The sequence below is a fragment of the Falco peregrinus genome, chromosome 5, assembly GCF_023634155.1.
Source record: "Falco peregrinus isolate bFalPer1 chromosome 5, bFalPer1.pri, whole genome shotgun sequence".
NCBI lineage: Eukaryota > Metazoa > Chordata > Aves > Falconiformes > Falconidae > Falco > Falco peregrinus.
The window spans coordinates 71635941-71648932 of NC_073725.1; the positions used below are offsets into that span (position 1 = coordinate 71635941).

Here is a 12992-nt window from a genome sequence, read left to right on the forward strand (position 1 = left end):
GAAACAGAATAAAAGAATTGATTTTATGATACATTTATTACAGGGGAAAAAACACCTAAGAGGTTTAAGCAATTTTACAATAAAAATTGCACAGCTTTTTGCTAACTGAGTTTGCTATAGTTTATCAGCTTGGTTGGCTGACTGCTTTCAAGTATATGAGATTTTACTAATCTAATTTCATAAAAATCTATGAAAGACTATAATCACCTGGGCTTTCAAACAAATAACTTGTTTTCTAGCACGTAGGCCACAGAACAAGCCTCCTTGTTTGTTAAAGCATAAAAAGCCATATACACACAGAGCACTGCCAGAAAGATTCAGTTTAAATATTCTGCAGCCATTCAGTTCTTTTAACAATATGTAGTTGCTGTACCAAACAATAAAAATAATAATAAAAGAATAGTGGTGGTGAATGTGTATGCCAAGCATTCAGACAACCGGTAAGTAACTGAGGTGATAGCAGTGGGGAAGTTACTGTAGCAGCACATAGGAAGATTTTCAGCTTATGAAATGGCTTAAAATACACATTTTTTAGTGAAAACAAATAGTCTTGTAAGTCCCACTCAGAGAAACAAGTAATCAGCTTGAAAAAAGGACGGAAAAAAGGCAGAGATATATACGCTTACAATGACCCTACATGTTCTGTACATTACGGCATCTGAACTAGAAAGCAGGAAACACAACTTTGTTGTATTTCACCACAAAGAAAGTCCTCTTGGAAACACAAAAAGGTGGAACAATTCCAACCCTTTGTTCAATTTTTCTCTCACACATGGAAAACAAACTCTGAATAAGATTAATGCAGTCACAAATAAAGAGCTTCAGACACTCCCGGCAAGTTGCTACTTCACAAATGGATTATTTGTGATTGCACAGCTCAGAGTTAAGATATCTATCTAAAACTTAAGATAGTTTAAGGCTTATTCCCTCCAGTCTTGTAATGTACTCGCTGCTGCAGGAACAGGATTTTCCTCAAACCTTTGATGGTGTGCTGGTATCACCACTAACTATAATACATACAGTTTACAAATCACGAATGCTTCAGAGGTAAGAAACTAAGACAACACATGCAAGAAGTGCTAGCAATGCTTTCCTGAGTTACAGAGCCAGCTAAAATAGAGCCACATCTATTTTGACATAACTCTTCATCTGGAACTTCTAGTGAGAAGTAATATGGTCCTTATATCTGTACATAGATGAAGAAACAAATGCTGGTAAGCACTCAAAACCCTCTGCAGATATATGTATGTATGAGGAAGTATGATAAACACACACAGGATGTTAGTAAGAGAGATGCACAGATTATGTATCCAGAACCTGAAAGCTTCTTTATTTGAGCTTTGTAAGATAGACGATGGTGAACTCAATGGGGTTTTCCGATTTGTTTTTTTCCTTTTAGAATTTAATTGTGGGAATTCTGGCAGGATTGCTCTTAAGTGCAACAAAATTTCAGCCATTTAATCAAAAATGCTATCAATACTGCCATTTATACCAGCTCCACAGCATATCAAATACAAGCATTTCAGTAAATAGGGATGACTCTACATAACGTATCCCAGATAATCGTGGATAATGCTCCACTTCCAGTCATTGTTGCCTGAAGTAAGTTTAAGGGTAAGTCCTCAAATACAAGCCCAAAAGAACTACAGAAACCCGTAAGAGCTTGTCAATCCAACTACAATCAACTGAAAATCATAAAAACAACCAACACCCAAACAATAAAGCGAAGAAACTCAACCCCCCCAAACTCAAAACAACATTAACAACAAAAACTACCACCAAAAAACAAACCCAAACAAAAAAAACCCTAAAACCCCACACCCCAAAAAGATTGTTTTTCCTCATTACTAGAAGGAATATTTTCAGTACATTCAGAAATATGTTGGACTCTTCCTTTGTCTTCCACTTAATTCTTGATGATTTCTCAAGAGCGTTACTTATTCTATATTTTTCTTATGATATCTAGGTAATGTTTTGCTCTACACTTTCAGTCAGCTTCTTACATTGGAAATGGTTTTTTCTAGAATACCTTGCACAATTGTAAATAGTAAAACATTGCTATCTGTCCTAATTATCTGAATTAGGAATGTGGTTCACTAAGACTATGTAATCAAGCACAATTTTTTTCCATAAATTAACATCTCTCCTAAAATACAAACCCAGAAGCAATATATTAAAAAAATCCAACACCAATGAACTTTCAAGAAAGAAGTTAAGCAAGTATACATCCTGTAGAACTTACGCCTATGAACATTTTTCAAAGCTAAACTCAAAAGTTCGAATAAAAATTAAAATAAAAATTAAGGCCTAGAGAGATCACACATTATTAATACACAAACTGTAGACATAGTAGGAGTCCAGACTGTTAGGAGACTATTATTTTGCATGTGTTCTACAACCCACCAAAAGCCTTACCACTGTATTTGTTACTCACAAATGTAAACCAAAGGAAACTTATAGTAGTTCAAAGGATATTTGAAGGCAAAGATCATAAAAGTCTTTGATAGCTCTGCTTTGTGCAAAGTAACAGTAAATAACCTCAATAAATAAATACTGCATCAACTGAGAAACTAGCAAGTTCAGGTAGTTAAAGGGTCATGGAATGAAACACAAAACCCTCAGCCAAGTGCAGCTCAGGCTTACTGTCTTTGCTGCAGCCCACATGCTGATACCATAAAAGTTTAGCTACTCCTACAGCATCTCAACCAAGTCAGTAGTTTTGCTGTTAGAATCACGGATCCTGTTGGCTCAGAGCGTTTTGCAGGAGCCAGATGACATCAAGTCACAATACCTGAACTTACATGAAGTAAATTCAATTTAATTTACTTGTAAATTTACTTGAAGTAAATTCAGAAAGACTTACCTATTTGTACTTGTTCTGGCTGGCTCAATGATACAAATGCAGATGTATCATCAATCCATGAAACCTGAATGTTACCTAGAAAAAGCAAAAGAAATGATTATGACTATTTTTATCTTAGGCTCAGTCACAGATTTTATCTGATGTGCCATGACATAAAAGAAAGTAGTCAACCAAGAGGAACTTCACCTGAGAAGGCTTTTGTCCACTGTAAAGGCACGCAGTTGTACATGAGCCTGGAACTGTGCAGAAAGCAGTGACTGTTAGGGCTGCATATGCATCCTGTATATTCTTAGAGCGAATAAAGTAAGGACCAAAAAGAAAGAGACGCATCTAATACCTTTTTCACTCCGAGGGTATTCTTCTGCTTCTTCATAGCATTTTTTTAAAATTAAATATAAATCTTGTAACAATTCAAGTAATCTTAGGGCTTTTTTAGTCCTCCCTTCAGCCGTTCTATATAATTCTACAACAAAAATTCAAGCAATTTTTTCTGGGAAATTTCAGCTCTGTACTAAAAAGTTGTGTTCTAAAATCTATCCATCCTTCAGAACTGCAGTATTTCCTAAAGACACAGCATGGACAAGCTCCAGTTACTACTCACTGTTCCTTTACTACTACAAACACCCAAGATAAGAAATTCCAATAGCAGGTGAGCTGGGGACAACCACTGATCACACAAGTGACGAACTCCAGTTACTGCAACACTCTAAATCTTCAGACTGGTTTGTTTGCAACCCACTATAAAATATTTCCTGGATGTGCAATGAAAACTTGAGTAAATATAAGAACAAATGCACAAAATCATGGACCTCATTTGGAAGCTGTTACAATGGAACAGTGACTAGAACCAAGTTCCTCCATGCATTAAGCAGTTAGTACATTTTCTATGTGAATGGCTTAAAACGTCACACAGCGCTAAAAGAGCTCATAATCAAGCAAAAGTGGAGGAAAGGATTCCATTCCAGACACAAGGTCTTATTGTAGTCTGAAATCCATTTACAACTCCTGTTATCACCTAAGTGCTCTACTGTTAGTACAATTCAGATATTGAAAACTGGTGCAATTTTTTTCAGGTAGACTAGGAAATCAACTTATATACATCATTACACCACCATTTAACCTTCAGACATTACAAGGTTAAAAACAATGATGCAAAATGCTTAAAATACATATTATTTTGAGATCTTTAATCTATTTAAATGCAATTTAGCCTACAGGTTGCAGGATTATAGCAGTCTCTTCTGCAATCCAGTCACATAATAAACAGATTTTCTAATTATAAATAATAAAAGCCTAGTTAGATTTAGTTTGCATGCTATACATTTGAGTAGCTATTTAGGATGTTAAGTTATAATTATTTTGATCATCAAAACCATAATTAATTCAGTATGGTTATTGACATTTCCCTATACTAAGGGCCTAAGGTTGCTATTAAGAAAAGCCTACACTGGGAAGTCAAAAGTTAGAATTTCTTTAAACACCCTGTAGCAAAAATAAATTAATTTCTAATAATTCAATCTTCGAAGAACATAGATTTTTGCTGACTACAGGTAAGGGCCATTACTGTAGGGAGAACATGCTTTTGGCAGGACACAACATTTCACAACACGGGAAAAGCCCAAGATGATTTATGATTGCAACTCAAAATTGTAGTAGTGCATTATGTAGGGCCCCAACACTGAGCCTCCTTTAAATATTAGAAGTAACTGCACAATTTAATATTGTTCTGAGTGCATTGACAAGTTATTGTTCTGAATTTCTTTGTGTATCAAGTGCTCCTTTTCGGCATTACTAATTACAAATTTTTCTAAGTAATTATTGAGACACCCAAGACCACACTCTTCTGTAATTGTTCAACATGGAAGGGATGCCCAGATGTTGTCCCTTCTGTCCCCTTCCTACATACATAGTTAATTATTTTCCTATCTACCCTGAATAGACCAAAAGAAAGATCAGAAAGAAAAATTCTCCTGAAAATCTTGCAATTGTGCCCTTAAGAGTAAAATATTAGAGGATCAGAGATGGGCTAAAATCTCCTGAAGGAGTTCACCTACTACTCAGGCGGCCTTTAGTGCCCAGATTGTCACCAAGTACCAATTACAAATAAATAAATAAAAATCCAACCCACTGATGGCACATCGTTTCAGTATCAGCTACTTATTCATTGCTGCAGAAAGGCTGCTGCACTCTAAATGACTTTGGTATTTTAGATAATCAAGGGTTTCAATACCTGCCAACATATGCTGCTTTTCTACTCAGATTTATATATTTTAAATACACAATTTCAAGAACTAGTCAAATATTAAGTAGTGCACTCTGAGCTGCAATCTGAAGAGAAGTACAACAAATGCTTTTGCGCAATTCTCCGCACTTAAAATACACTTTTTTCAGACTGTCACATTTCATTATTATTAAGAAATGAGAGACAAGATAAATCAATTAGATCATTCAGCAGTATTGTTAAGCACTCAGTAAATATTGTGCATTTCAGAAGTAAGGTGAAAGTGCAACAAAGATGTGAAAAGCATATGCATCTGCACTTGAAGTACAATATTTAGCAATCAACATAGCTGCACGCCAGCTTACTTGAAGGCTTACCCAAATAAGCCATATACAGCAATGTAAGAGTACCAGCTCTAGAGAAATAAAATAGAACACTTCTCTCTCTACACTTCCAAAATAGATCAAATGTCTTCAATACTTTGAAGAACACCATTGTTAGCCTGTATGAGCCTGTCTATTTGCTACCACGTGCAATGTCAAAAAACGTCCCTTGCAAATAAAGGGTAATGTGAAAAATCATCAAGTGAAATAAAACATCTTCACCCAAATAAGAATAGATGAAAATCTGATCTGTTGCTTCTGAGATGAAGGTGCAAAGTAACATGCTCTTTTCTACAATTAAATTTGGAAATTCTCTCTATATAAACACAAATATGCCAACAACACTCAATTCCACAGGACAAAATAATACTGATGGATTAGGTCATTCAAACAGATTTTCCTTCAGTTTTTATACCACAATGACCAAAACTATAGAAAAGCTTCCGTGTAAGAGACTAAGTATACTAGGACTCAGCCTTCAATAGAAAATTCTAAGGAAGACACCTATACAAGTCTACAGGGAACATATGAGAACAGAAATTATATGAAAGAAGTGCAGAGGGGATTCACTATTTTACTATAAAACAACTAAGGGACATGTAATAAAATATACAGATGTTTTAAAACCAAAATAATTTTTCACATAATGCTTAACTGCAATTAGGGAACTGCCACCAAGTGCTGTGGATGACAAGACTATACATATGGGATAAAGAATGATTTTAGATTGACTTACAGAAAGCTGTGAAAGTCTCCAACTAAAAGACACAAGTGTGACCTCTAGCTCACGAGTCCCTATGTTATAGATTGCTAGAAAGCAGGAAAGTTGCTTTACTTCCATTCTGTTCTTACACATTTCCTACACTACTGTTAGGGGCAATTAGACAGCATAGATATTAGGACTCCATGGACCTTCATTTAACAAAAAATTTTATTAATATATTCCATTTTTTTACAATTAAAAAAAATTACCCCATTGACACCATGATAGGATTGCTAACAGCTTCTGGACACCAGCTGCATCAGACAATAGAAACAGTTGAAGCAGCTATTAAACACAAACAATATTCTCCCGGTGAGTAATTGAGAAGGGTTAACAGAGCTTCCACCTTTCTGGCAGGAAGACAGAGTACAAAGAAAGCAAGAACAGCTGAAGGAAACATTGGCATGAGAAGAAGGAGGAAAGGCCAGAAACGCACAGAGAAAAAATAGGATTAAAAGTTTAAAACTCCCACAGGAACAAAAGAAACAACCAAAAAACACCACAAACCAAAAAAAACAACACTCAAAGTTACGTGTCTATATGAACATGAGCTTAGAAAAATATTTAATATATATAGTGTGCTAGAAGTTTTCCTTAAACTAGACTGTCACCTTTGAAAGGGACATTTATCTAGCTCCACTTTTTTTTTTTTTTTTAATTCTTGAAGGAAAATTTAAGCAGTGAGTTTGTAGCACAGGGGTTAACAGGAACAGTCATAGTATATGGAACTTGTGAGTGAGTCTCAAAAACGTGTTTAAGAGTCACTGAAAACTCATCTATATAGTAGCTTGGACTACTAGAACAAGATTTAAATACACAAAGGACCGATTGCATTTTTAAAGTAATTTATGCATCTTCAAGATCACCTCTGATTCCGTGAACTACACCAGCATTCACCTCCCTCTTAAAGACAACTCACATTCTCGCAAAATACAACACACAGTTTTGACTCCATTCACTTGAAAAATTTTTAACTAGTATTTTTTATAATAGTTTGATATTACTTTTTTTTTAATGCCCAGAGACATTCATTTCAGTAGAAATGAAGATTATACACAAAAACTGTATTCTAGCAAATACTATTTTAATACCTTCATATTTCACATCAGCATGACCAGAACAAAAGCCACAAATGTAAGAATTTAAAGAAAGTAAGTGTTCTAAAAGACTGCAGAGTACTGCAAGTTCTTGTACAGTGAAACTACATTCACCCATGAGACTATAAAAACATCTTGCACAAACAGGTGTCTGCTTGGTATGCATGCAGCACTGAAAGACTTCAGAATTATGAACACCCCTTCTAGAGTAGCAAATGTAAAACAGTTCCAAGTCTGACACTGCAGCCCCTTCAGCTGTTTCACTGCTTTCATTAGAAGCTTCATGGAAGATTACAACTCTGCTTCAATTCATACTAAGCTAAACCAGAATCAAAATAAGTTTTCTATAAAGTCCAATTAATGTTGCTATTCAATTTAACAAGTGATCTATTGATTTTTAATCCAGGTAAAAGCTTTATTTTAAAACATTTTTGTTTAACTTGTATAATAAACTGGGATAATTCATGTCTGTTAGTGCCTTGGTTTTTCTGGCTTTTGGCAAATCACTTAACCTCAACATTGCACCACACTCTCTGTCCAGCTACAACTGAAAAAGCATGGGTACTCCTGGAAGCTGGAAGGAATAACCTGCAGCTTGTTTTGAGATACCATGGCACTAAGACCTAAAACAAAATATAGATTAAGTACTACCCAAATATGAGGGGTTTGTAAATCCACATATGAAAACATTCAGCTCTGAAATCTGGAGAAGTGAGAGAAATGGGAATTTCAAAATTTTATACTATTTTTGAGCTGTGTAAGCGTGACCCCTGGTGGTAGTGATCTCTGCTTGCGTTTCATAAAATGAGAAAAATGACATGGCTGAGTCTTTAAAAGCCTATAGAAACAATGCCCAAACCGTGTTGTTTCTTACCCCTGTGACAGCAACTCTGGAATGATCTCATTAACTTTCTACATGCTCACATTCTATATTTCCCAATGGGGAATATTAAATCCCATCCAGCATTACACCAGCATCATGCTGCAGTACAGATCAAAGTGTCAGAAGGAACTGAGAGAATTTTACATAGGTCCAGAGACCCTGCACAGACTACCAAGTCATAATTCTACGTGAAGAGGAGAACAGTACCATTCTATAAACTAGCGTGGTGATCCACAGCAAGCACAGGAGTGACAATACCGAGCATGCTTCCATCCTTTTACTAGTTATTAAACGTCCTTATGGATACCACAGCAATCATTTCAATGGAGGTTATGTTCAAGTTTGCCCTGAATCCATTTGCCACCCTACAACTCTAACTTAAGTTGTTAAGTGTGGTACATTACTTTGAAACAACTCCAGTACACTGATCAAGTCCTAGCTAAACAGACACCTCTTCATTTACTTGTCTCCAAAAGGGAAAGGGTTATTTCATAAGAGAGCCACCTAGTCACTTATCTGCTTAAAAACACACATAAAAATACCCACAGTTTTTACAGTGGTTATACTCTAATGGATAAAATTGGTACTGGGACTTTTAAGTAAAATGGGAGGGCAGGAAAAAGAGGAAACTACAGTGCCAAGCAGAAAATTTTTAGGAACAGGGAACTTACCAATCTAGTCATACATGCTCTGCTTAGAGCTGCCAAGACTAATGTACTATAAAGCATTATAATCCATTCAATAAAAAAAAAAATAAATACAATTTTCTAAAATTGCTTAATACCAGAAATAAAAGGCAGACCCTCATCTTCCTCCCCCTTTCAGCTGCTCCCCTACCTGCATCGCTTTCAAAACCTGCTGGATCCTCCCAACTGGGTCCGCACCCTCCTCTCCACACCAGCCCACCAGGCAGGACCAGCATAAAGGCCACTTCTATGGCACCCCCAAGTGCCAGTTTTTTCCCACTACTCATGAATGGCTGGTGCTGGAGATCTGGTAGAGCCCAAAGGCACAGGTCCTAAGTGCCAAAAAGGACCTCAAAGCTGCTGTCCCTGCCCCCTTTGGCAATACAGGAAATCCATATAGCTTAGATGGGTGGCAATTTTTTTCAAATGACAAAGTGATCCCCCCCCAATAAACACTTTGGTAAATAGCTTTAAAAAAAAAAAAAAACAAAAGGAAAAAGAGGGAGCTATTTCCTGATAAAATCCTTATTACAGAATTTGAGGAAGACAAGATGCATAGATATTTATTAATACATAATATTTAATAAGAAATAAATATTTCAGTAACATAAGTATTCCAAGAAAATATTTCTGGAAATCATGCAAAAAGTTATTAATATAAGAGTAATTATTATTTTACATTAGATGTTTTAAGAAATGAAAAGAAGTTACCTCTTTGGAGAAAAAAAAAGCGGGGGGGGTGGGAGGTAAAAAGCCTTACTGCAAAATTCTTTACAAGCCCGAAAGATCTCTTTCAAAGCACTACCTTACATAGCAGTAATAAACTAGAAACCAATCTGCAATAAAAATCTTGGAAACAGCATTCAACACAGGGCTGTACGAAAGACTATTCTTGTTCTGATTTTGGGACGCAAAGCATAACCACTGTTTTCTGCTGCAAGAGATAGGTATTAGGAGATCACTGTCAATTAATTAGTATCTCCATGTCCTTACGTTACATACAAATAGTAGAGGAACAACAGGTCTACTAGTTCCCAATTTATAAGATAGCTTTTTTGTTGTTTCTTCTGACTTGGATGGTGTTCACAATCTTGAAAACAAATTGGCTATTTTCAAGCTTGCTTGCTTGCCTAGACTTACATAAGTTAGCATCTGGCTTTAAGCGGGATGAACCTTACCCCTAAAACCTTGGTCTGCCTTTCACACCAATGTCTATTCTCTTTACCCACCTATACAATAAACTCTTACCTCCTCCCAGAAAAGGCTGTAAATAAAAGCATCAAAGGTCCACAATATTGAACAAGCAGCACATAAAAACATTTCTAAAGAGCAGTTAATCACAGCAAACCCTTTCAACCACCATTAAAAAGAAATTCCACAGGATACTATTCAAGAATTACAAAAGGCAAATTAATAGTCACCTATACTTGAGTAAGTCTGCATCCACAGATTAAAAATAACAAACAAAACCAGAGGTACTTGCTAATGACAAAGGTGAGGCAGGGGGAGGAATGTAGAAGAAAGGATAGACTAAATTACTCACCAAAGGCACTGAAAAGCTGGTAAAGGTCACTAGTCTTCCACTCTTTGGGAAAAGTAACATGAAGAACATGATCTCGTTTTGGCTGCACTGTGAAACAAAAAAGGTTTTGCTAATATAAGAGTCACTACTAGTATCTTTAGAACATCCTAAAAAAGTTATCTAATATGGTCATGTAGCTTTTTTTAGTTTTTCTTTCTTTATTTAAATAAGAAAACTGGCCAAGATCTATGTAACTATGTCAGGCACCAATGAAAATGTGCCTGCAATTATGCATTAAATAAATATACTAAATCCTACCACTTCATCCGTGTAAAAAATTGAAACAGCATTACATGCAGTGGGAAATGCCCACAAATCCAGTCCTTCCCATCCTTTGCACCAGGTTCAAGGACAGAAGAACAAAACAACAGCCTCTTCATGCTCCAGCTCTAGCTTTAAAAAGTTCTCAGCAATAATTCAATGTTGCCACTTTTCTATCAAGGTTCAATTCAGTTTTCGTATAACATTAGGTACAAGCTAGAACACACACACTGACAGACTTTTTCTTAAATATTAAAAACTACATCAAGAAAAAAAAAGCATAAAAAGGCCAACATCTAAAGAAGTAGTGCAGAAGTATCTTCTTTAGGTAGAGATATATATAGTGTATATATATTGGGTATAGATAGATGGGGGGGTCAGGGGGTGGTGAGGGAGAGACTGACTTTCATCTTCATGAATTACCCTCCTGAATTCTTTAGTGATACAAACTTCTCTAGTTTCTGATCTCCTTCGCTTTCAGCATTAAACTAGGAGGTTTTTTCCAAGGTTGATCTCATTCACAGAGCAAATGTGTCCAAAACTGGACCATTAACCAATTATTATTGCTATATTCAACTTTCATGTGTACTTGACCCCACTCCACAAGGGCAAACCTACTAGATGTTTTTGCTACATGTAGTTAAGGACGCAAGTTCGCTCTATTTTATGATGAAAGCCTTATGCATTGTTACTTTCATAAATATAGCTAAGCATCAGCAATTACTATAATTTAGTCATTAGATTGATTAAGTAGTAGTGTCCTCAGCCTGGTACGTGCTTTATAGTAGAAGCATCTATGTTTCTAGGTGTAATTCTACTCCACAAGTAAGGCTTCATTTTTGCATGAACTTGAGAATCATAGAATCACAGAATCATTAAGGCTGGACAAGATCTTTGAAATCATTAAATCCAACCGTTAACCCAGGACTGCCGAGTCTACCACTAAACCATGCCTTTAAGCACCACATCTACATGTGTTTCCCTGAACAGATAGAACAGATTATGTTCTTTGGTTTTAAGCCTTGCCACCCCTGCCCAAAGGTTTAACAGAATTTTTATTCCCAAATAATTTAACAACTTGCATAAACTCAACAGAACACAACAGTTACTCAAAATCAAACTGCTAACCAAAACATGTAATGAAATTAGAACAGATTTCCAAATGCATATGTCTTCTAAGGAAGAGGTTGCAGCATGAATTCAATAATACTATTAAAATGCTAAAAAAAAAAACAAAAACACCACTTAATGAAAGCACCATTATGCAGGTACCAACAGCAAAAATAACACAGTTACAACACAGCATCTCATAACTGAAATACTGAATGCTTAATGAAGTCAGGGGAAAATAAGTTTCATAAGTTTTGTTTTGAGTAACTACTTGTCTTGCTCCACATAGTATAAAGAACCTAGTTCTCCAGCTGCAAAAAAGTGGGAGGCCAGAACATGAACCTGTTGTAAATGTTGTAACATGGTACATGTGTAACCACGTAAGTTGTAACATGGTATCCAACTGGTTGGTGAGCAGAAACCATGCAGCTTAGAAAAGGGTACTTATTTCATCTGATTGTACCAGCTGAAATAAAATTGATGTTGCAGAGAGGTACACAGGAAGGAGGTATGCCTCTTCCAGCTGAAACAGTATTTACTGAAGATGTTATAACTGCCCAGCCTCCGGCCACTTGCTGTTTTCTTCTAAGTGCTTTAATCTGTTTTGCTCAGAACAAGCATGGTTAGCATGAGTTTTATCACAAACTCTCTGGTTTGCATGAGCATCAGGTTGGATGGAGACACAAGTAGTTAAAAGAAAGCAATCCTTTCATAAGCACAAGTGAAGTCTTGTTCCTTAAATCTGCTACATCAAAAACCAAAAAGGACACAACATTTTTTAAGCACCAGAATTCAGTTTTTTGGCCACTATACAAGCCAAACACCAAACCCCCAGAAACTGTCTGAACAAGCCAATGAAGATCAACTCATTGCTGTAGAGCCTATTGAACAGCTACCAATTCAAAGGTTTATTAGCAGTTCAGTAGCAGAGAATTGTAACAACTCCAGTTTCAGATGTTATAACAGCCTTTTTCTATTGATTACAAAGAAGAAACTACACCTAACCCTCCAGCATCAGTTTATTCTTAAATTCACTTTGAATCCTCTGTTAAACCTCTATACCTTCCACCTACTCAGGTGAGAAATACTTTATTCATATTCTGCTTTGCAGTCAATTTGTGCAGCAACTTCATTCTTTTGAAA

At 36.0% G+C, this 12992-nt stretch overlaps 1 protein-coding gene across 4 annotated transcripts in view; it reads right to left on the reverse strand.

The window, feature by feature from the left end:
- The window catches only part of PARN (poly(A)-specific ribonuclease), a 60220-nt gene that overhangs the window by 20585 nt on the left and 26643 nt on the right, over positions 1 to 12992 (reverse strand). For all 4 annotated transcript variants that reach the window (XM_055804627.1, XM_055804631.1, XM_055804629.1 and 1 more), the window contains exons 20-21: positions 10440 to 10526; positions 2864 to 2938 (exon numbers count right to left, since the gene is read on the reverse strand). In XM_055804627.1, the coding sequence (XP_055660602.1) occupies positions 2864 to 2938; positions 10440 to 10526 (162 nt within the window). The remainder of the gene's footprint in view (positions 1 to 2863; positions 2939 to 10439; positions 10527 to 12992) is intronic.